General features: G+C 38.9%; 1 protein-coding gene across 8 annotated transcripts in view; it reads left to right on the top strand.

Moving 5' to 3' along the window:
• The window catches only part of MACC1 (MET transcriptional regulator MACC1), an 87,483-nt gene extending 72,166 nt beyond the window's left edge, over positions 1-15,317 (top strand). For all 8 annotated transcript variants that reach the window (XM_060414960.1, XM_042248439.2, XM_060414959.1 and 5 more), the window contains one exon: positions 11,994-15,317. In XM_060414960.1, the coding sequence (XP_060270943.1) occupies positions 11,994-12,206 (213 nt within the window). In that variant the 3' untranslated portion in view covers positions 12,207-15,317. The remainder of the gene's footprint in view (positions 1-11,993) is intronic.
• The last annotated feature ends 9,864 nt before the right edge of the window (positions 15,318-25,181 follow it).

The following is a 25,181-nucleotide window of genomic DNA, read 5'->3' as shown; positions in this document are numbered from 1 at the left end:
GCCCCAAGTAAAATTTTAAGAAAAGTTATTCAGTTTTTCTCATGATGTCACAATTCCTACATAAAAAGCAAAGTTACACAACCTAGAATATGATTATAAGCAAAACGTGTTTTTCAGAGTATTTCTTTTGAGAAAAGAGTATATTTACACTATACAAAGAAAAATTTCCTGTGAATGTTAGTAAAATTTTTTTCTGAGTTTTTCTGAGCCTACTTTTTTTAAAAATAGGTAGCAATAAAACATTTAAAAAATGAGTCCATATTTAAAAGCAGTTGTATTTTACAAGTAGAATGCTGGGGATTTAGGGGTCAAGATACTCACCAGCCTAAACTAGGTATTCTTTATTTAACTTTCTGGAGATTATTACCATTTATGACAGAAGTGATTGCCTTAGCAACTGTCTCACATTGGTCCCCTGCCTAACAATAAAGGCTGTGCTCTTTCCATCTTACTCAGTATGAACATTTATTCACCAAGGACACTAAAGGTTCACTTCCCCTTTTAAACTACCTCTGGCAGTGCCCACTGGGCTCCACCTCCACCTCAACAGGCACCAATAAACCTGCTGAGGCTGATCTCTTGCCTGATTTACCAAAATGGGCCATCCTCCCATAGAAAAGTCCAGTGAAGTCAACATTCCTAATGGTAATATTTTTTCATCTCAGAATCCATTCACTTATAGAGAGTTAGGCAATATTTATATGTTTTGCCATCTGCACTTAATCAGTGAGAAGATAATTCTCTGTCTTATCTTCTAGCAATCCTTTCCCTCCTCATTCTCCAACTGGCTGCTGCAGTGTTCAGAGCACTTTATTTTAAGTCTAGCTTTAAAATGGTAAAGTAGGAATCCTTAAACAGGTAATTTTATTATTTTTTTATAGCTGAGTGAAAGTTCTAAATGGAGTTCTTCCTACTTTTTTAGACTCTCACCTCTGTATCCTTATTCAGTATTTAAATCATCCACACAATTAACATGTTTTCTGTGATTATCAGTTCTCAACATTGGAACATAGGAACTACAACAAACACAGAATGAAAGATATGATTTTTTTCTCTCTGAAGTCACATTTCATTTGGCATGGGAATTGGGATAAACTGTTAATATTTGCATTGTTATATTTCAAAGACATATATGACTAGATGCTAAAATAAGTGAATATAAATAATAATGAGAATAATAGTTGTTATATGTTTACTGTGTGTCATCCAATCATTATGAGCGTTTTCTTTACAATATCTCCTTTACTTCAACAAACTTTTCAAGGCAAATATTAAACCATTTTCTTTTTGCAGATATGCAAACTGAGTGAATACATTTGTGTTAGCTATCCAGAGTTATGTGACAGATAAGTGACAGAAGTAGGATTTAAATCTAGGTGTGTTTTACACACAGTTCTGTTCACTGTGCTCTGCTGATGATAACTTCTTTTCAGAGTTAACTAAATAAAAGACAATCAAAGAATCAGGAGCTTTCAGAGGGCATATCTTAGTCCTGAAGGATAGGTAACATGTTACTAACTGGTGAAGACTAGAGGAGATTTCAGGGCTCAGGATACAGTGACTTCTAGAGGCCACTGAGGAGACCACTGAGTGTTTGAAGAGAGAGGTCATTTTAATAATTATGAGGAGATATGGCTGGACATAGATATATTTTGGAGAGTCTTGAATGACTGCCAGAGCATTGGTTAAAATTCCTTGTCTGGATTTCTGTCCCAGCTCTACCAGCTATTAGCCTAAGACCTTGGACACATTACTTGACTGTTTTTAGGAATCACTTTTTCTTGTAAAATGAAGCAAATAATACTCTCCTATTCTTCAGATGTTTGAAGGATTGAAACGTGAAATATTTGGGACAATGCTTTGCACATTGTAATAGCTAAATACATGTCATTTATTATTTTGTCTAAGAGGAATAGGTGAATGTGACAACTGTGTGACAATGCATGATTTTGAAAAAGGGAATGAAGTATAATAATTTTTAAGTAATATAGCCAAGAGTAACCATAGAAAGAATGTAGATAAGGGAAAAACCACAGTGATTTTATTTTATTTTTTCTTAATATAAATTTATTTTAATTGGAGGTTAATTACTGTACAATATTGTATTGCTTTTGCCATACTTCAACATGAATCTACCACAGGTATACACGTGTTGCTCCCCATCCTGAAACCCCCTCCCACCTCCCTCCCCGTACCATCCCTCTGGGTCATCTCAGTGCACCAGCCCCACAGTGATTTTAAACCTTCTCTTCTGAGTGACTGGCAAATGGTGATGCACAGAAAAAATGAGGGGAGGGGGGGAAACCTGGCTGATCAGATTTTTCTTACTGGCTTAACAGCATTTAATTTTCTTTGGAAAATATCTCTTATAAAAAGTGAAAGGAACATCCTTGTACTCTTATGGTTTTCTGGTTCACACTGCAATGTATGGACTCTGCTTATAGAGTGTGGTATTGCCTGGTTTTGTATCTGGGCCTGGCTCAGGTCTAGCCTTGGTGCTTATGTCTATGGTTTGCTGCTGTTTTACAGTAAGAAATATATTAATAATTTCTTTAAAAAGAGAACATATTATATGAAAATTCATCTACCAGTGGCAAAGTGTTTAGAATAATTTCTCAGATGTTCATTGTTTGTACTAGAGATCTGGCACAGTGACATAACATTTAGACTATCATGGTTTATTTTGTAGAGTACTATAATGCTCGGAGCTATAATCTGTAATTCTAAAAATATACACTCCTTCTTTTTTGAGATGATAGAATAAAGAAAAAAACATCACAGTGTAATATATGGGGTAACACACTGTATTCCTGTGATATGTGGTTTAATTCTGCATTATATATCTGATTGGGTTCCCAGGTGGCTCAGTGGTAAAGAACCCACCTGTCAGTGCAGGAGACACGGATTTGACCCATGGGAAAGAAGATCCCTTGGTATAAGAGATGGCAACTCACTCCAGTATTCCTGCCTGGGAAATTCCACAGACAGATGAGCCTGGAGGGCTACAGTCCATGGGGTCACAAAGAGTTGGATACAACTGAGCGACTAAACAACAACAACAATGTGTCTGATTAGCACACTAAAAATCAGATAGAAGTAATAGTCATATTAGGTTAAATATTACAAAGATATTTTAAAATGTATTTATAAACACTAATATTTGTATTAGAATTTAGATTTTTCTCCATCAAGTTTTATTATTAACGATCACAAAAAAATTCAGAAAACCAAAGCGTAGCTAATTATAAGACTTAAATTAGTATTTATTAACAATCTAATACTGAAATAAATTTGTGGTAATACTTTAGTGAAATGGCCTCATATTTATAGCCAGGTGACCTGGACTTGTTTCCTACCTAGGTTTTCCTACCTAGGTTTTCCTAAGTTTTGACGTAGTAGCAAGGAATGGGTCTTCTGTCTTCCTCTGCTGCTGCTGCTGCTGCTGCTAAGTCGCTTCAGTCCTGTCTGACTCTGTGAGACCCCGAAGACGGCAGCCCATGCTTAATCCCTGAAGTTTCAAGAGGTTATTTCTAGAGCAAACACAGCTGTCTCTGCCCAAAGGGACTTTTCGAAGAGAATCTTAGGTCAAATTTTAACCAAGTCCAAGTGCTGTCTCCTTTCTAAGGAAATAGGGATGCCTGATATGTTAGCCGCCTTTCTTTTCTGAAGATAATGGCAACCTCATCTTCAGTAATATTTATGTATTTACCGACTACAAGTGATGGAAGGACCACCTGGATATTGTAAATGATGCATTGAAGATAGAACGCATATAATTATCACTAATGAGGCAAATTTGCCTTGATACATCAGATAATTGTACTTAAAATGAAACATTGCTTCTATAGTTTCATGAGGAAAGTAGGTGGATTATTAATTCTTTAATGTGGCAAAATGTAATTATCTCAAGGTAGTTAAAACCACTTGCGTTCTTTATACTATTCATATTTTATGAGCTAAAATAAGATGAGGAATGCTTTGCTCAATTTGAATTGCTTTTGTTCATGTTGCATTTCATTATCTATTGCATTATCTAATACATCTGATTGGCTTTTAGGAACAAGCACTCTAAATTTGGAAAACTCTATCCTGTTTCATTTCTTTTAGCATCACACATTACTTTTTCACTGCTCCTTTACATTTTTATTTGTCTTTCTATCTGAAAGATAAATCAAAGACATATTCCTACTATAAAAATTCTGAGGATTTGGAAACTGCTCAGACTTCATAGGTTAAATGCTTTACTGATGCTGCTGCCCTTTATACAAAGAGATCATAGCACAGAGGCGAGAAATTAACAACTCTCGGCTTTCATCAGCCTCATGCTTCCTATTCAAAGATGAACCCATAAACACCATGAAGTTAACATAAAAAATCTTAAAGAGATGAGAATGATGCCTCTGTGTCAAATACTTATGATAAAGATGAGAAGGCTGATGGAAATTGTTTTGTCATTAGGAAAAATTCAACAAAAACAAACCTTCAAGAGCATGTTGTCCTTTTGATTAGTCAGAGCATTAGTGCAGAGTTCCTGAATATCTTTCCTTAGATCATAGCATTGAGCAAGAGAGGAAGAACTATTTTTAATCCACTGAATAGATATAAGATAACATAAACCTGGAAGAGTTCTTGGCAGTCCACAACTCATTTCCAATTTTTTTAGATTCAACTTAGATCATCCTGGAGGTTTTAACTTAGATCATCCTAGAAAGAAAATTGTTAATTCTACTCATTTTATTCATTCAAACTTTCCCAGAGCAAATAATTTTGTTTTCTCTTTAATTTATTATAAAGTTTAGAATCCTTTGTTGTCTTACTATATATGTCTATTTGGATATAACTTCATAAAGTCCATCAGTTCAGTTTAGTTCAGTCGCTCAGTTGTGTCTGACTCTTTGTGACCCCGTGGACTGCAGCACGCCAGGCTTTCCTGTCCATCACCAACTCCCGGAGCTTGCTCAAACTCATGTCCATCAAGTTCGTGATGGACATAAAGGCCATAGTTAATTAATGTATGCAAGTTATGTTTTTTGTCTTTGCCTATGATAACATATATTCACTTGCTAAGAAAACTAGAATGATTTTAAACAATAAAAAGTGCTGAAGAAAGAAAAATGTAAGTATTTAAGAATTTGAGCCCTATTGTCATATACCTATACCATATAGGACAACAAACAACTGATTAGACTATTGCATTGATGAAAGCTGGACTTCTATCATGCTTTGTTAAGGCAAATCTTAATATAGAAAAAGTTATATTTACTGTGCTTGGCAGAGGTTTACTTTCTGAGGGAAAATATAGATCCTCAAATTTAATATTTCTCATCAGTGTATCAAGTACATAACTACAACATATGCTTTTGATATAATCCCTTCTCGATTATTCTTGATACTTGCCCCCTTAATTACCTGCCCCAATCCATAATTATTTTAATGTTTGTCTGTCTTTATGTCTTTTCTGCCTAAAGAAAGTTGACTTTTCTCCTTGAATATGTTACATTTGCTACCTCTTTAATCCCCAGCAGCCCTAAATTCTCCATCTGGCTAAGTTAGGATTCACACCAAATTCTCCTTTCAGTTATATAATATCACTTTTTACAGACTATTTTCCTTTGAAACGTAGTTTTATCTTCCACCCTGCCTCCACTTCTAGTGTTGTCTCTCTTCCCTTAACTTCCAAATCCCAGATGCGACCCGTTTGTTCTTTGGCTTCCAGTTCCTTGGCGCCTGCTTATACCTGCAGTCTGCCTTTCACTCTCTTGAAACTGCCTCCTCCAAGGTTACCAAATTCCTATTAATTGCCAAAATCCTGAACTTTTTCCATTTTCTTTCATGTTTCCACATCACTTGATGTTCCAAGTAGCAGAAGTAACAGAAGAGAGACATCTTCAGTGAGAGAGTGCTATGCTGGTAGAAGTTGTACAAGTTTGTCCAGGGAGGAAAAGCCCTAATTTATAGCTTTTACCACTGTCCTCAGTGTAAATTCTTCCAACATGGATGACTTTAATCTTCCAGTGTGTCACTGAACATGGAATTGGGAAACTGCATGAACATAAATTTGTGTGAGCAAACCATTGAATGTCCTTTGGGGGATACTATCTAGTCTTTAACTTTTGCAGCATGAAGCAATCTGTTTCATTTTTCTATTACTCTAACACCAGCTTTTCTCCACCCTTTTATTGCTTCTGTTTCTTAATTGTGGTCCCCAATTGTAGACTTCATTATGGCTTAAACTTTTTACACCTTTATTTTCCTCCTTGGCATTTTCCTCTACTCTCATTCTTTTCACCATCACTTTAGCATGAGTTATGCTAAACCCTTGCCTGCTCCCTAGAGGTCATCTCTCTATTTCAGTTTCTTATTGGGGATAACAGATAGCCCCTGCTTTACTTCAAACTTAGTAAGGCTGAAACCCTACTGCCTATCTTTCCCTCACCAAAAAGTACAACCATATCCTATTGAAAAGTATTAAATGCATCCTATATGCTAGACACTTCATGAGGTGTTTTGGACACAGACATAGAGATTATTATCACTGTTTTATAGAATAAAAATTAAAAGCTCTGATAATTTGATAAGTTTACTGTAACTATCCCATGTCTTGACATACGGTGCTAAGTTGCTTTAGTCGTGTCATATTCTTTGAGACCCTATAGACTGTACCCATCAGGCTCCTCTCTTCATGGGATTCTCCAAGCAAGAATGCTCCAAAAGAAAAAGGAAATTGGATATGAACCCAGGATTCTGAAATCAATTCTCATCTTTCTATTACAGCATAGTGCTTCTCAGTTGATGGAACTGCCATTTTTTTTGTCTTACATTGAATTATAATCTGCAAGTAGTTTTGAATTTTTCTAAATTATTATATACTACCAAATCTTGTCTGTTCATACACTGGGCCAGCGTTTCCACAAGAATTGATCTCCCTTCCATGCTATAAAACTTCTAAAAACAAGAGCTCTGCTATATTCATTTTCCTTATAGCAGTTGCTCAATAATTTTGATTTAAAAAGTGAAATAACTAACAACAATGTATTTCAAACATTTTCATTGAATGTGTACCACAGTGGTATTTCTCTGTCATCTGTATTGAGAGCCACCAATGATATTATATATAGCAGAACAAATTTTCCACCGAAGGAATATCCAGGTTTAGTTCGCAGCAAATAGGAGCAAAAAAGGGATGCAAAATGTGCTCATGTTTTAGTACAAATCATGAAGTTTACCATGTGTTTATAGTTCAAAACCACTATACCTATTTCTAGGTAGCTTATAGTTTAGACTCCAGGGGATTTCTAATGAGTGTAGGGACAATATGTCTCCTTGTATTTCTGACAAATACAGGAGACTCCTGGGAAGTTGTTTCCCACTTCAGAGGTCCTAATTAGGATCTGGGACTCAGCAATCTATCCACATTCCGCTGAATTGCAAAAACTGGTGATACTGTTATGCTATCAGTACAAATTACCAAACTTGAAGGGATTATGTGGCCCTCTGCCTTTGGCACCCCACTCCCGTACTCTTGCCTGGAAAATCCCATGGTTGGAGGAGCCTGGTAGGCTTCAGTCCCTGGGGTCGCTAAGAGTCAAACACGACTGAGTGACTTCACTTTCACTTTTCACTTTCATGCACTGGAGAAGGAAATGGCAACCCACTCCAGTGTTCTTGCCTGGAGAATCCCAGGGATGGGGCAGCCTGGTGGGCTGCCGTCTATGAGGTCGCACAGATTTGGACACGACTGAAGTGATTTAGCAGCAGCAGCTGCCTTAGTAAGTGGGTAGATATACCACTGGACTTCTGAATCTGTACTTTCTGATTCCCATATCGCTTTGGTGTATTACCTGCTTCTGACAGCACCAAGGAGCTGCTTTGTGACTGAGTATGCCTCAGGTGTTTTCTGTACATAACAATCTGCTGTACTGTGACAAGATACTTGACACAGAGCTTTTCTACTCAAGAAAGTTAGTGAAGGTATATACTTGGAATCTGCATCGTAGTGCACAACCTGAAAATTACCCATTCGCTGTCCTTAAGAGACATCTGTTCTCTGGGATACTGTGTCATTATCTCGGTACTGAAATGCTCTCAGTTGCTGTTTATCATATCATCAAACACGTCTTTTCATCAGACTCAGTCACTGGAGCCTTAAAATAAAGTCTTAGATGTCTTTAGCTATAAACATTAGCATTTTAAACAATATATAAAAAGTTGAAAAATAATGTACCAGTTAGTTGAACATCAGGGAATTTTAAATGAATTCAACATAGATTATAAGTTTAAAGCTTTTACAGAGGTATAGGATATAGAGTTAGATACGGATTTAGAAAAGGCAGAGGAACCAGAGATCAAATTGCCAAATACGCTGGATCATTGAAAAAGCAAGAGTTCTAGAAAAACATCTACTTCTGCTTTATTGACTGTGCCAAAGCCTTTGACTGTGTGCATCACAACAAATTCTTAAAGAGATGGGAATACCAGACCACCTGACCTGCCTCTTGAGAAATCAGTATGTAGGTCAGGAAGCAACAGTTAGAACTGGACATGGAGCAACAGACTGGTTCCAAATAGGAAAAGGAGTACGTCAAGGCTGTATATTGTCATCCTGCTTATTTAACTTATATGCAGAGTACGTTATGAGAAATGCTGGGCTGGAAGAAGCACAAGCTGGAATCAAGATTGCCAGAAGTACCAATACCTCAGATACAAAGATGACACCACCCTTAGGCAGAAAGTGGAGAAGAACGAAAGAGCCTTTTGTTGAAAGTGAAAGAGGAGAGTGAAAAAGTTGTCTTAAAATTCAACATTTAGAAAATGAAGATCATGGCATCTGGTCCCATCACTTCATGGGAAATAGATGGGGAAACAATGGAAACAGTGAGAGACTTTAATTTTGGGGGCTCCAAAATCACCACAGGTGGTGACTGCAGCCATGAAATTAAAAGATGCTTGCTCCTTGGAAGAAAAGCTATGATCAACCTACACAGCATATTGAAAAGCAGAGACATTACTTGACCAACAAAGGTCTATCTATTCAAAGCTATAGTTTTTCCAGTAGTCATATATGGATGTGAGAGTTGGACTGTAAAGAAAGTTGAGCGCTGAAGAATTGATGCTTTTGACCTGTGGTGTTGGAAAAGACTCCTGAGAGTCCCTTGGACTGCAAGGAGATCCAACCTGTCCATCCTAAAGGAAATCAGTCCTGAATATTCATTGGAAGGACTGATGCTAAAGCTGAAATTCCAATACTTTGGCCACCTGATGCAAAGAACTGACTCTTTTGAAAAGACCCTGATGCTGGGAAAGATTGAAGGCAGGAGGAGAAGGGGACAACAGAGGATGAGACAGTTGGATGACATCACCAATGCGAAGGACATGGGTTTGAATAAGCTCCGGGAGTTGGTGATGGACAGGGAGGCCTGGCATGCTGCAGTCCATGGGGTCACGAAGAGTTGGACATGACTGAGCGACTGAACAGAACTGAACTGAGATATACCCCCTACAGAATAAACTATTCAGTTAGTGTTTCTGTGCATCTTAGCAGTGATAGGCAAGACTGAATCTGACAGTAAGGCTCTATTACTGTGCCTCAACTCATTTTGCATGGCAGAGTATTGGTGGAACCTACACTTTGGGAAGTTTGGTTTCAGTGTGAGTGTTCAGGAAAGTAGATGAGAGAACACCTCATTCACAGTTTACTGTGATGGAAGATACAGCGCTTGGTGAGGATAAATCTTATATACAGAAATATGGTGTGATTTCTGTTGCTGCATCAAGACCACATCAATATGGTTTAACTGATAATTTTCTTCCATTCAGTATCCTGAAGAATCAAGCTTTGCCTGCAGAGGTGAAAATACAGGTGTTCATGGCTTCCCAGGAATGCCAGTTGAATAAATAACATAAAACTATACTTTGGTCTTGATGCCTACTCTTTCATTAATATTTAGATTGAAATGAAACATAGCAGAACTCCTTATTTAGGTCTTTCATTCTGTTAGCTTCAATGTAGAGTATATGGGGATATCAGTGAAGGGTGACAATTAGATCTCAAGGCCCTGCTTCACGTGATATTACTATTAATGGAGGCTCTATTTTAAAGGGGCAGCTCTGCATAATATGTCACTCACAGTCTGTGTTCCTGCACTTTGCAAGTGATAAAATCACAAATGAATTAGTTTAGCTAACCCAGAAAGTAGCAAGTAACAAAGTTTATATTCCAAATATTCTGATTACAAGTACAAGGTTCATTTTGTTATTATCCTAGAAAAAATGTATTTTAACCTGGCTATGTGTCTGTGTGTGTTTTCTACAGTTTGTCTTATTTGGTCAGCCTTTGTCTCTATTCTCTCTGAGGCTGGTTGCCTTGGTTACCATTATATACACCCTCTTTTGTGAGGTTCCTCTTTGACGTACATTTATTTCTATGGAAACAATGAGATCATTGGTATGGGTAGGTGCTTTAGAGAAAGCACAATGAAGTATTGAATATCTATTCTTCTTTTGGTTATTAAAATATATCATTAAATTATTTTTTAATTAGAGAAGTATATTTCTGTGTTCCTTTTGACTTGATCATGAAGCTACATTTTTACTTATTTATAGACTTGCTCATGAAAAATAGATGGGGAAACAATGGAAACAGTGAGAGAATTTATTTTGGGGGGCTCCAAAATCACTGCAGATGGTGACTGCAGCAATGAAATTAAAAGATGCTTGCTCCTTGGAAGAAAAGCTATGATCAACCTAGTCAGCCTATTAAAAAGCAGAGGCATTACTTTGCCAACAAAGGTATGTCTACTCAAAACTATGATTTCTCCAATAGTTGTGTATGGATGGAAGAGTTGGACTATAAAGAAAGCTGAGCACTGAAGAATTGATGCTTTTGAACTGTGGTGTTGGAGAATACTCTTGAGAGTCCCTTGGACTGCAAGGAGATCCAACCAGTCTATCCTAAAGGAAATCAGTCCTGAATATTCATTGGAAGAACTGATACTAAAGCTGAAGCACCAATACTTTGGCCACCTGATGCAAAGAACTGACTCTTTGGAAAAGACCCTGATGCTGGGAGAGTTTGAAGGCAGGAGAAGGGGACGACAGAGGATGAGATGGTTGGATGGTGTCACCGACTCTATGGACATGAGTCTGAATAAGCTCCAGGAGTTGGTGATGGACAGGGAGGCCTGTCGTGCTGCAGTCCATGGGGTCGCTAAGAGTTGGGCATGACTGAGTGACTGAACTGAACTGAGACTTGCTCAAATACAGTGACTTAAAGCATTAGATATACTGTTTAGCTCCTTCTTGTTATATATGGTGTGGTAAAGATCACCACAGATACATATATAACAATAAAAGAGTTATGACTTAAACCTTAAAATTGTGTCAGAGAGTGAAAAGTTTATCAGTAATATTTGTTATAATAAAAAAAAATTGCACAAGGAATTCACATGAAGAAAATGAGCAGTATTTAGATGAATCTAGAAAAAAAGGCCCTACTATGGTCATTGTTTTTAAAATCTAGAGTTTTAGAAACACAGGGATATAACAGGAGTGATAGTTATTAAAACATATTTTCTGTGATATTGTACTTGCCAGGTGGTACTAGTGGTAAGGAACCCATCTGCCAATGCAGGAGATACAGTAAACATGGGTTTGATCCCTGGGTTGGGAAAATCCCCTGGATGAGGAAATGGCAGCCCACTCCAATATTCTTGCCTGGAAAATTCCACGGACAGAGTAGCCTTGCAGGCTATAGTCTGTGGGGTCACAAAGAGTTGGACCTGACTGTGCGACTGAGCATCATCTGTGACGTTAAATAAATGTGTGTAAATATGTATGTGTGTATGTATATATATATATATATATATATATATGTATAAATATATATAATTAGTATTCTGTTTTCAAATTTTAAGAACCTTTTTAACCCTTTTTTAAAGCATCTATTTTCCTCTCTGACTTATTTACAAACTAGTCTATTTTTTTTTTCTTTATAGATGATGTGGAAACCTGCCTATGATTTTCTTTATACTTGGAGTGCTCACTATGGAAACAGCTACAGAGATGTGTTACAAGACCTACAATCAGCTTTGGACAGAATGAAAAACCCTGTGACCAAACAGTGGCGAGACTTAACTGGAGCTTTAATACTAGTGAATTCTTTAGAGGTTTTGAGAGCAACTGCATTCTCCACTTGTGAGGAAGTATAGAAATGAAGGATACGTTTTGAGAGGAAGGAGTAGAGGGAGAAAGGGGTGTGTGTGAGAGAGAGAGAAAGGAAAAGAATCTCATAAAAGTATTGCTTTTAAGAAAAAAAAAAAGTTTTTCCTGGTGAAAACATAGCATAACACAAAATCCAAGGATGGGTTTTATAATCGAATATGTATTTTTGTGTCTCCCTTTCACATACAAACATTAAGCTGCTTTATTGTTGAGAAAAGAAAGAAAAACTCTTTCTCCCTTTCAAAGTTACTCTTAATTTCTTTTAGTTAAAACAAATGACTGCCGGCATAATTACATCACACAGAAACCCAGATAATTCAGAGGCTCTCAATAAAAACACTGGAATTTTGCCAGCGGACAGGTAGAGGGAGAGGAGAAAGAAGCAATGCTCTGTGGCCAGGCACCAGACTACATACTTTCTCTAGCTGATCTCTTTTATTTCCAGTGGCATTTGTTAGGATTATTCCCATTTTTCATGTGAAGAAACTAAGGACTGGAGAGGACAGTCAGGGCTATACAGCCAGTGTGAAGCAGGTTTTCTGTTTGCAAAATCTGGCTGGTTTTTTTTTTTTTTTTTTTTTTAAGAAAACAGCACATGGGAATATAGTTTAAAAAACACACAATGCATATTAAAACTTATGGGTAATTATTTCCTCTTAATTAAGCTCTCTGCTCTATTCTACCATCTCATGAAAGTGCCAGAAGGAAGAAACGACTGGAAATCTGTTTTCTGCATCCACCAACTGGAATTTTTCCCACCTTCCTCCATCTTGAGGTCTAGCTAATCCTTCAACTTTTTCTTCAGGATCATAATGCAGAGTAATTCTTTTAACGTCAAAGACTTTTTAAGAAGGAGGGTTATTTTTTAAAAGCCTGATTTATAGCTGCTGAATGCAGCCATCTTATCTACCAGAAACACTGATACCTGTGTGTGTGTGTGTGCATGCTCAGATGTTTATGTAATCATGTGTATGTGTGTGTGTTTCAGAATGTTTTATAAATCTTTTGGAATACAAAGATTGTATAGAAATGTAGGCAAGTATAAATGCTAACTGTTAGAGAGTTGATAAGGGATGGTCTGTGCTTACTCCTGTGGCCAGTCCTTTGGCTGTCTGCCTCTGTTTATGTGCTCTAGACAGTCACTCATTTATTGTCATTCAGTTGACAGAGTGTGTATACCCACTTTGTGGCAGATGCATAGATGTTTGAGGTTAATAATGGGAGAAAAACAGCATGATCCCCCTGACTTCAGTACTGCTGAAGTGATAGAGGCAATAATAAAGAATTATACAATTAATTTTATTTAAAATGGCATCTGCAATACCAGCTGCAGAGGAAAGGCTGGAATGCCAAGAGATATAGATTTGGTGGGGTGGGGGGAGGGGTGGAGGAGGGGTGGGGGGAGGGGTGGGTGGGATCATGTGGATCAGGGAGATCACATAAGTTTTCCCTGGTAAAGAAATGGTGAGCCTGAAGGAGGATCAGACATTGCTTCTTGTCTGGAGAGGGTGGAGAGGGCAGTTCCTCAATGCACTGAAGACCTCAAGCAGGAAGGGAGCTCAGGAGATGCAGGTATCCAAGGTGAAGGGCTGGGAAGGGTGAAGGAGTGAAGGAAAGAAAGAGAAGTCTTCAAAGGTAATGTGGATGAGCTGAATAAGGATTTTATTTAGGGATCCTGAATAAAACATGTCCATTTGGCTAAAAAGTAAAAGCAGAATCATTTTAGAGCTTTTAATACACCCACCCTGAGGTATTTGGTATGCTGGCAAAGGTAATTTGAATTAGGATTTAAGATCTTTAAGGCTTTTAATATTTATATTTGATGATAAGTGAATACAGCCTGCCCAAGAAGTTATGTACACACATTCAAGGACAGAATTTATTTCAGTTGAAAATGAATTCAGGGAGAAAAAAGAAACAATCTGTAAGTTCGGAACACAATCATTTTTAGTGGTGATTTTGCTTTTGCTTTCTTTAGAACATTCTTGGAATCTTATTAGCATGTCAGCAAACCAGAGAATTTCGGGAAAGGATAATAAGGAATTAATAACTGGGTTTTTCCAGGCTCTAAGATCTGAGACAACAGAGATCTTGTGAGTTGATTAGGGCAGTAAGATTAAATAAATCACTCAGGTTTATCACATCAGAGTGTTGTGATTGTGGTTGGGAAGTTTAAGAAGAGTTTTAAAAATGAACAGTATTATCTCTGTAATTTAAGGATGAAACAACAGTTTAAATATTAATATACACAACGATATCTTACAATCTCATAACAAATCCTTTCAGAGGAATTTTAAACCCATGTCCAAACATTCTGTTCTTTTAAATATATTCTAACATTTTTATAAATCATTTCCACTTTTCTGAATTTTATATTTTTCTTCCTATAATGGATTTTCATAATCAGAAAAGATTAGCTCAGTAATCACAAATTGCCTTTAACATTTGGCAGCAAATCAAGAGAATTAATAAGGCAATTAAATCCCATCCTTGACATCATTAAAAGCATCAAAAGCCATTAATGTAAAACTTCTTCAAGCATTTGGAAACTGGAAAAAGCATAGCTGATTCTTTCAGTTCCTCAGGCTTTTCGCCTAATGATGAATTAGGATGAGATTCTTGTTTGGAGCTCAGCTTGCAATGTAGTAATTTTTCTATGTAAGCCACAGATCCTCTACTTCCTTCTGTTAAAGCCTTAATATGAAAGTCAATTAAGGAGGTGCAAGTAATAGTGTGTCATTAACTGTTCATGCCAGTCATGAGTACAGCACACTTTCATGTTCTGTAATGTAGAAAATACCACATGAAGTTTTGAAACTGGGGATAACTAGGTCTCTGGAAGGAGCAGAATGCATTACATTAATGGATGGTGTTTGTCTAAGAAATGTTGCTACTGCTAAATAGCTTTGAATATGTTATATGTAAATACAATGAAGGAAATGCATTCAAAATCATACAGTACAATACATAATTGGAAGTTTCAAAATGGATTTTCATGCTGTGCTGTTGTAAATTATATTTCCTATAATTTTTTCATGTCTAAGGAATATTTTAGGCACTATAAAGGAAAGAGAGATAATAAAAATTATGTCTCTGAAGGCTTTTCCTGTTTAAATAGATTTTTTTTCTTTTTATATCTACAAACTTCTTCCCCTTCCATATGAAGTTTCCTTCACGTGCTGCTGTATAATTTAGTGAATTCCAGAGTTCTAAAGAGGTGGGGTTAACCCAAAGACTTTCTTCAGAATAACATAATTGTTGAAATTTGGTTTCTTGCATGCTTATTTCCTAGACCACAACATGAATAAGTGACTTATGGATACACTACAGTATTTCAGTATTTCACTAACTGTTGTAGAAATCTGTGGCTTTTACATACATATTTTACCTTTTCTTTTTATACATTTCTAGGCCTATGGAGGCCAGAAAGCTTTAAATCTAATAGCTTTGCAATTCTGAATAATAGTGTCAGTTCACACATGAAGGGGGGCTTCCCTAGTGGCTCAGATGGTAAAGAATCTGCCTGCAATGCAGGAGACCCAGGTTCTACCCCTGGGTTGGGAGTTCTCCTGGAGACGGGTATGGCAACCCACTCCAGAATTCTTGCCTGGAGAATTCCATGGACAGAGGAGCCAGGCAGGCTACAGTCCATAGGGTCACAAAGAGTCAGACATGACTGAGCAGCTAACACACACACACACATACATGAAGGAGTGATGGAGAAATTAGTACTGGGTAATAATTAGTAATCTGCAGATGTCCATGTATAGAGTCTTCTCTTGTGTTGTTGGAAGAGGATGTTTGCCATGACCAGTGCGTTCTGTTGGCAAAACTCTATTAGCCTTTGCCCTGCTTCATTCCGTATTCCAAGGCCAAATTTGCCTGTTACTCCAGGTGTTTCTTGACTTCCTACTTTGCATTCCAGTCCCCTATAATGAAAAGGACATCTTTTTTGGGTGTTAGTTCTAAAAGGTCTTGTAGGTCTTCATAGAACCATTCAACTTCAGCTTCTTCAGTGTTACTGGTTGGGGCATAGACTTGGATTACTGTGATATTGAATGGTTTGCCTTGGCAACGAACAGAGATCATTCTGTCGTTTTTGAGATTGCATCCAAGTAATGCATTTCGGACTCTTTTGTTGACCATGATGGCTACTCCATTTCTTCTGAGGGATTCCTGCCCGCAGTAGTAGATATAATGGTCATCTGAGTTAAATTCACCCATTCCAGTCCATTTTAGTTTGCTGATTCCTAGAATGTCGATGTTCACCTTGCCATCTCCTGTTTGACCACTTCCAATTTGCCTTGATTCATGGACCTAACATTCCAGGTCCTATGCAATATTGCTCTTTACAGCATTGGACCTTGGCAACTGGGTATCGTTTTTGCTTTGGCTCCATCCCTTCATTCTTTCTGGAGTTCTTTCTCCACTGATCTCCAGTAGCATATTGGGCACCTACTGACCTGGGGAGTTCCCCTTTCAGTATCCTATCATTTTGCCTTTTCATACTGTTCATGGGGTTCTCAAGGCAAGAATATGAAGTGGTTTGCCATTCCCTTCTCCAGTGGACCACATTCTGTCAGACCTCTCCACCATGCCCGGCCATCTTGGGTGGCCCCACAGGGCATGGCTTAGTTTCATTGAGTTAGACAAGGCTGTGGTCCTAGTGGGATTAGACTGACTAGTTGTCTGTGATTATGGTTTCAGTGTGTCTGCCCTCTGATGCCCTCTTGCAATACCTACCATCTTACTTGGGTTTCTCTTACCTTGGACGTGGGGTATCTCTTTACAGCTGCTCCAGCAAAGTGCAGCTGCTGCTCCTTGCCTTGGAGGAGGGTTATCTCCTCACCGCCACCACTCCTGACCTTAAACATGGAGTAGCTCCCCTCAGCCCTCCTGCACCGTCGCAGCCACCGCTCCTTGGACATGGGGTTGCCCTTCTCGGCCGCCGCCCCTGGCCTCGGGCATGGGGTAGCTCCTCTGGGCCGCTCCTGTGCTGTCACAGCCTGGCACTCATGGCCCCCGCCCCGGGTCTCGGATGCGGGATAGCTGCTCTCGGCTACCGCCCCTGACCTCAGAGGTGGGGTAGCTCCTCTTGGACCCCGCCTTTGACCTTGAACACAGGGTAGCTCCTCTCAACTGCCACCCCTGGCCTCGGATGCAGGGTAGCTCCTCTCGGACGCCGCCCCTGACCTAGGATGTGGGGTAGCTCCTCTCGGCCATGCTTCTGTGAGGTCCTTTGCAGCCGGGGCGCTTGCGAAATCAGATTGATTATATTCTTTGCAGCCAAAGATGGAGAAGCTCTATACAGTCAGCAAAAACAAGACCAGAGCTGACTATGGGTCAGATCATGAACTTATTGCCAAATTCAGACTTAAATTAGAGAAAGTAGGGACAACCACTAGACCATGCAGGTATGACCTAAATCAAATCCCTTATGATTATACAGTGGAAGTGAGAAATAGATTTAAAGGACTAGATCTAATAGAGTGCCTGATGAACTATGGACTGAGGTTCGTGACATTGTACAGGAGACAGGGATCAGACCATCCCCATGGAAAAGAAATTCAAAAAAGGAAAATGGCTGTCTGGGGAGGCCTTACAAATAGCTGGGAAAAGAAGAGAAGCGAAAAGCAAAGGAGAAAAGGAAAGATATAATCATCTGAATGCAGAGTTCCAAAGAATAGCAAGAAGAGATAAGAAAGCATTCCTCAGTGATCACAGCAAGAAATAGAGGAAAACAACAGAATGAGGAAGACTAGAGATCTCTTCAAGAAAATTAGAGATACCAATGGAACATTTCATGCAAACATGGGCTCGATGAAGGACAGAAATGGTATGGACCTAACAGAAGCAGAAGATATTAAGACGAGGTGGCAAGAATACACAGAAGAACTGTACAAAAAAGTTCTTCAGAACCAAGATAATCACTGTGCGATCACTCACCTAGAGCCAGATTTCCTGGAATGTGAAGTCAACTGGGCCTTAGAAAGCATCACTACGAACAAAGCTAGTGGAGGTGATGGAATTCCAGTGGAGCTATTTCAAATCCTGAAAGATGATGCTGTCAAAGTGCTGCACTCAATATGCCAGCACATTTGGAAAACTCAGCAGTGGCCACAGGACTGGAAAAGGTCAGTTTTCATTCCAATCCCAAAGAAAGGCAATGCCAAAGAATGCTCAAACTACCGCACAATTGCACTCATCTCACATGTTAGTAAAGTAATGCTCAGAATTCTCCAAGCCAGGCTTCAGCAGTACATGAACCATGAACTTCCAGATGTTCAAGCTGGTTTAGAAAAAGCAGAGGAACCAGAGGTCAAATTGCCAACATCCACTGGATCATCGAAAAAGCAAGAGAGTTCCAGTAAAACATCTATTTCTGCTTTATTGACTATGCCAAAGCCTTTGACTGTGTGGATCACAACAAACTGTGGAAAATTCTTCAAGAGATGGGAATACCAGACCACCTGACCTGCCTCTTGAGAAACCTATATGCAGGTCAGGAGGCAACAGTTAGAACTGGACATGGAACAACAGACTGGTTCTAAATATACGTCAAGGCTGTATATTGTCACCCTGCTTATTTAACTTCTATGCAGAGTACATCATGAGAAACGCTGGGCTGGAAGAAGTGCAAGCTGGAATCAAGATTGCTGGGAGAAATATCAATAACCTCAGATATACAGAGGACACTACCCTTATGGCAGAAAGTGAAAGGGAACTAAAAAGCCTCTTGATGAAAGTGAAAGAAGAGAGTGAAAAAGTTGGCTTAAAGCTCAATACTCAGGAAATGAAGATCATGGCATCTGGTCCCACCACTTCATGGGAAATAGATGGGGGAACAGTGGAAACATTGGCAGACTTTATTTTTGGGGGCTCCAAAATCACTGCAGATGGTGATTGCAGCCATGAAATTAAAAGATGCTTACTCCTTGGAAGAAAAGTTATGACCAACCTAGATAGCACATTAAAAAGCAGAGACATTACTTTACCAACAAAGGTCCATCTAGTCAAGGCTATGGTTTTTCCAGTGGTCATGTATGGATGTGAAAGTTGGACTGTGAAGAAAGCTGAGTGCTAAAGAATTGATGCTTTTGAACTGCGGTGTTGGAGAAGACTCTTGAGAGTCTCTTCGACTGCAAGGAGATCCAACCAGTCTATTCTAAAGGCAATCAGTCCTGGGTGTTCTTTGGAGGGAATGATGCTAAAGCTGAAACTCCAGTACGTTGGCCACCTCATGCAAAGAGTTGACTCACTGGAAAAGACTCTGATGCTGGGAGGATTTGGAGGCAGGAGGAGAAGGGGACGACAGAGGATGAGATGGCTGGATGGTATCACCGATTCAATGGACGTGAGTTTGAGTGAGCTCCAGGAGCTGGTGATGGACAGGGAGGCCTGTTGTGCTGCAGTTCATGGGGTCTCGAAGAGATGGACACGACTGAGTGACTGAACTGAACTGAATAATTATGGCAAAGGAGAAAATTCCAGAGCAAGCAGTGCTGTTGTAGTAGTGAGTACAACGTGAAAGGCTTATTCTATAAGATACTAGTCCAGGGATGGCAGCTGTGGCTTCTAATTTTTTCCTATCACTTCCTAAGAGACTTTTGACCTATCATTCAGCCTCCTCAGGCTTCCGTTTTCTCATCTGTAAAATAAGGGGCTCGAACTGGGTAGTCTCTAAAGTCCTCTTAGGCTTAAATATTTATGAATGGCTAATGAATGGTATATTTTATGGGTTTTATAGATTTATTTTGCTATGAGAGAGTGAGTGAAGTGAAGTGAGTGAAGTCGCACAGTTGTGTCCAACTCTTCCCAACCGGGAAGATCCCCTGGAGAAGGAAATGGCAATCCACTCCAGTACTATTGCCTGGAGCATCCCATGGACAGAGGAGCCTGGTAGGCTACAGTCCATGGGGCCGCAAAGAGTCGGACACGACTGTGCAACTTCACTCACTTCACTCATTATGAATGTATAATGAATGGGATATTTTATGGGTTTTATAGATTTATTTTGCTATGAGGGAAAAATGTAAACTAAAACTTATAGTCTGAATATCAGTTATCTACATTAACATAAAGTCCTACATGTGAGGCATAACACACATAAGCTCACTAAGCTATGCACAGATACTATCTCATTTATTACTCACATCGCCTGAAGTTTCAGGTTACACAGTATGCACTATTTTGAATAGTTGAAAACCATCAACTATTCAGAACAAACTAGACTAGAGGTATGAGAAGGTCACCGATGGTTTTGCTCAGAACTACCGAAAGCACACTGTCAAAGCATGCTCCCTTCCCATTGCAAAGGCCTTCGACCAAGCAACCTCTATGCAGAGGTTCTTCAGCTTTAGCAACTGCAGAATCACCTGGAGGGCTTGTTGGACCGTAAACTTCTGGGCTGCACCCCACAATTCTGATTCAGTGGGTCTGTGGTGCTGCCTGAAAATCTGCATTTCTGGTAAGTTCTCAGGTGATAGAGATGCTGCTGGTCCAAAGACGCTCCTTTGAGAACCACAGTGTTACACATCCTTCATCTCTCAGAATAAAGGAGTTTTTATAAAACCAGAAAACCTTACTTCTGGGTAACAAATTTTTATGTTACTCCATCAAAAAATAGTTTTTGAATTAAAAAAGAAGATCAGATTATATAATGGCTCCATTTTCATATATAAAGTGAACTGTTGATGAACTCATAAAAGCTTCAAAATGAATTTTATTAGAAAACTAATTAAAGATCTCTGCATCTCATCTAAAATATAATCACATTTGAATAAAAAGATTAATAATTTGAGAAATTTATTGTGTGTTAAGATGATTTTGCAAAATATATCCACTGTTTCTATAAAACTTCTTGGGAGAAAGCCTTGTTTTTACTGACCCATCACTTGTTAAATGTCTTGCTGAATTAATTTTTCCCCATTTGGGAAAAAGTAAACATTTCTAACTAATGTGATCAATACATGCATTTCCATGCCCCATTTTCTTTGTAGAATTACAAAGTGATCACAAACATTGTTGATAAGGTAGATATTCTCTTTCCAATGAGGAGTTTCACATTTAAAGGGATGGTGACTCTGACAATAGGTGATGAGCTGAGCAACCTCACTTTGACATTAATGTATCATATTTCATCTTTTGCTAAAAGTTTATTTTTAATTACTTTTTAAAAATTTGTTCTTAGAGACATTTGAGACTCTTTTTTGGGGCTTGGAAGCAGATTTTCAGTGTTCCTCATATGTAAATTGACATTTAAACCCTTGGAATATGCTGAAATATTTAACATTTATATAAATATGATTATAGTTAAGTTGAAAGTCAAACTTAGCCATGATATTACTGCTTTCACTTAAGCTGATTCTGCAAAAGTAAGTCATTTAAATAGAATTTGTGATTGACAAGTTGGGTATGATGTTGACCTTACACTTATTAGGTTAAATGGCACAATAAAATTATATACACTCTTTTTTTTGTATAGTAGAAAAATTCATTCTACAGGAGGAAAATATACTCTTTTATTCCAGAAAAATGTGTATTCAGTGCTCACCCAGTCCCCTTTATATCATGGTGGAAAGCAAGGAACATGTGAAGGGGAGATAGGAAACAGTTTGATTATGGTCTAATGAAAGGAGACTATTCGGGGACAATGGAAACTTCTTTTTGCTGGTCTTTTTAAAAATGGAAAATATATTTCATTGATTCTCTTTATATGATCAGTAATAAGGTACAAATGAACTATTGCTTGGTTTCCTCTGGATGGATTTAATGCTACTTAAAACTGTTCCTTGAAACTATTAAGAAACTTCACTAGAGCAAATACAGTGGCTCTGTGTTAAGATTGTCATTTAGCAGTCTTTCAGGAGCTGGTGTCAGAAAACCTATTGAACAGGTTTAAGCACAAAGGATTTATTGTCTCACAATTGAAAATCCCAGGGGTAGTTTCAGGCATTCCAGGATTCTGGGCTCGAAGGGTGTGATCAAACTGACTGTTTTCCACCCTTCTCTGACTTTGATTATCTTAGTTTCATCCTTGGGCTCCACAAAGCAGCCCAGCAACTCTGGGCTCTCCCTTCCTGGGACCTGATGACTGTGGCAGCTCCAGTCTCACATTTCTCCACGTTCTAGTTTCAGACTGTGGTGGCTTTGTAATGTGTCATCTGGGCTAAACTAAATGATGTTTCCCCGAGTTCTCCTGACTGACTGTTTCCCGTTAGGGTTGGTAACAAGAGTCATCTGTGGACGATTTGGAAGGTCACCGTGGAGCAGTAGCCACTGTGATTCTTGGAAGGTGAATGTAGGCATGTCTCCACGGCAGCTCCCGACTCAGCTTGTTGGTGAGGGGCAGGTGATTGGCTTGCCCTTCTGCAGCCAGAGTGCCACTTGTCCTGCAGATTATCCACAGCAGCAAGGTTGCAGGCTTGGAGTCAGAGAGAGACCAACAACTGTGCCAGTAACAGACAAATGAGAGTCTAGTTGTCCCTGCTCTTCCTCAGTCAAGTATTTATCTTTTCTTTCCCTCAGCCTGACCTTAAACTTCAAGCTCGGTGCCATAGGCAGAAGAAAGAGCCAGGCCAAGACTCTGACCAGCTCTCACATATGCATCAAATCAAGTCACTGCAATAAATCCTTATTGTATATCAACGCTGATGGTTCTGCTTTCCTTAGTGGACTTTGATAGGTAGGGCAATAGTAAGTATTTCCTGATAACCCCAGTAGAAGAGTCCTGATGAGGCCAGTTTTTGGGTTTTGTGCTCATCTTTCAGTCAATCACTAAGGGCTGTAACCAGGGAACCTTTGGTCAGACCTGGGTCTTTTGCTCCTTCCTTCACCCCCACCGCCACCCTATTCAAACCACTGGATTTGGGAGTTTTCAGTCAACAGATAGAATTGAGTTTTGTTCCTGGAATGGGGAGGAGGTGGATGCTGGGGATGTCAACAGCAATTTTCCATTTAAAATGTGATGTTATATAACCTCAGCACTATTTCCTATACCAGGAAAAACTTTTTCCCTCGAGTGTAATTCAAGACTCTAGTCATCTGAGCCCTTCTCACGAGACTGGGCAATGGGCCCGCTTCTATAAACTTCTGCACTAAATCAAATGCTAAGTAAGTGAAACCTCACCAGCAATCTGCCCTTCACATACCACTTTATAAAATATGGGTGACATGGCTGAGCCATCTAAAACCCCATCAAGATTCTGAGTTCACCTGACCCGGGAGGTTCAGGGGCAGTTCTCCTATTACTCCTAATTGTTCTCTTTTAAGCAGTATCTGTAACTTAGTCGATGCACTTCAGCTGCTGCCAGAAAGAAGCTGACTGGGAGAGAGAGATAGAGGAGGAATTCCCAGAATGACTGACTGAGAAAATTGTAGTTCAGATTGAGTGGCAGGCATCACTTGCCTGGGGGGGGGGAGGTAGGGGGGGGGGGGGGAGGAGGAAATGATGCCAAAATCCTTTGAACAGTCTGAAAATCATGAAAGCAAGTCCAAGGTCAGGAGTATTTCTATCTTTTTCAGCCATCTGACTTTTCATTGGAGACCTTTATCTCTACTTCTGAATCAGTAATAACCTCTAAATGCTGCCCAAGGGAAATGCAGAACAGCAGTGTGAACAAAGTAAATCAGATGATTCTAAGACAGCAGTGAAAAATCCAAAATGATACAAAAGGGATACACGGGCAAGGGTGGTGTATTTCTTTGCTTGTTTTGTATACAGAGCAACGTTATAAAGATAAAACTCACAATTCATCTGGTCCATTTTTAAGAGCCTATAAACATTTTCTTTCTTAATACAAGTTTCTGTTTAATATGTGTTTAATATATGTTCACTTATAGTCATCCATTACCTTGAGTGGAGAAATGCTCTTCAGGAGGGAATATCATATTATGTTTTTTTAGGATGAAGTTAAATGCTGTGGGTTGTGGAGAAATAAGAGATTAGTGATCAAGGTTATTCAGGAGAAGATGAGAGAGCACTTGATGTTACATTCCTAAAGCTGTTTTCAAGAGGTTTCACTGATAGGTTGGAAGAAAAAAAAATCTAAAGTCCTACTTTCATATTCTTAGAGAACGTTTCTATTTATTTCCATTTGGACTGCTGAGAAGTTTACTATATGCCTAGGGATAACAGTCCAAGTTCTAATGTGAGAGCTGCAAACCCCTGTAAGTAATTAATCCAATGCCCTGGGTTCTTGCCTTGAGCAAGGTTCTAAATCTTTTTTTAATGAGAGCTCATTTTGACCACTTAGTATGTTCTGTATTTATCTACTAGAAAATTTTATTAGTTTGCTAGTACTCCCATAACAAAGTACCATAAAATGGGTGGCTTAAACGACAAAAATTTATTTTCTGCTCAGTTCTAGAGGCTAGAAATCCAAGATCAACTCTCTGGCAGGGTTGGTTTCCTGAGAGGCTGTGAGGGAAGGGTGTATCCTAGCCTATCTCCTGTCTTGTGCACTTGGTTGTCTTCTCTGTGTCTTCACGTGGTTTTGTCCTGGTGCGTGTGTCTGTGTCCTAATAGCTTCCAGTTTTGGAGTAAGGCTGATCCTAGTAACTTCATTTTATCTTAATTACCCTTTAAAGTGCCCTATCACCAAATCCAATCACAGTCTTAAGCCCTGGGGGGTTAGGAGTTCAACATATGAATTTGGAGGGGACACTATTCAGCCTATAGCAAAACTGATTTTTTTTTTTAAATTTAGTGAAATCAGCTACTTTGTTTGAATGTATTTTATATAATCCTGCAATGAGTCTTATAAAAATGTTTCGTCCTTGCTTCTCTATCATAGGCAAATCATAGATGCCTGAGAAATGATGGATGCTCCAGAGCCACAGAATGAGCAGATTGTAGTGAGGTGACCCACCTAGACAGCTGGACCTTTTCACTGCATTGTCCTTTTACTTCAGGCAAGATGTAGCATCACATTCTGCTTGTCAGAACTAATGAAAAATATCGG

The sequence above is a fragment of the Ovis aries genome, chromosome 4 (genome assembly GCF_016772045.2).
Source record: "Ovis aries strain OAR_USU_Benz2616 breed Rambouillet chromosome 4, ARS-UI_Ramb_v3.0, whole genome shotgun sequence".
Classification (NCBI taxonomy): Eukaryota; Metazoa; Chordata; class Mammalia; order Artiodactyla; family Bovidae; genus Ovis; species Ovis aries.
Note: the sequence above shows the minus strand (reverse complement) of the source record. Positions and strands in the feature narration are given on the sequence as shown.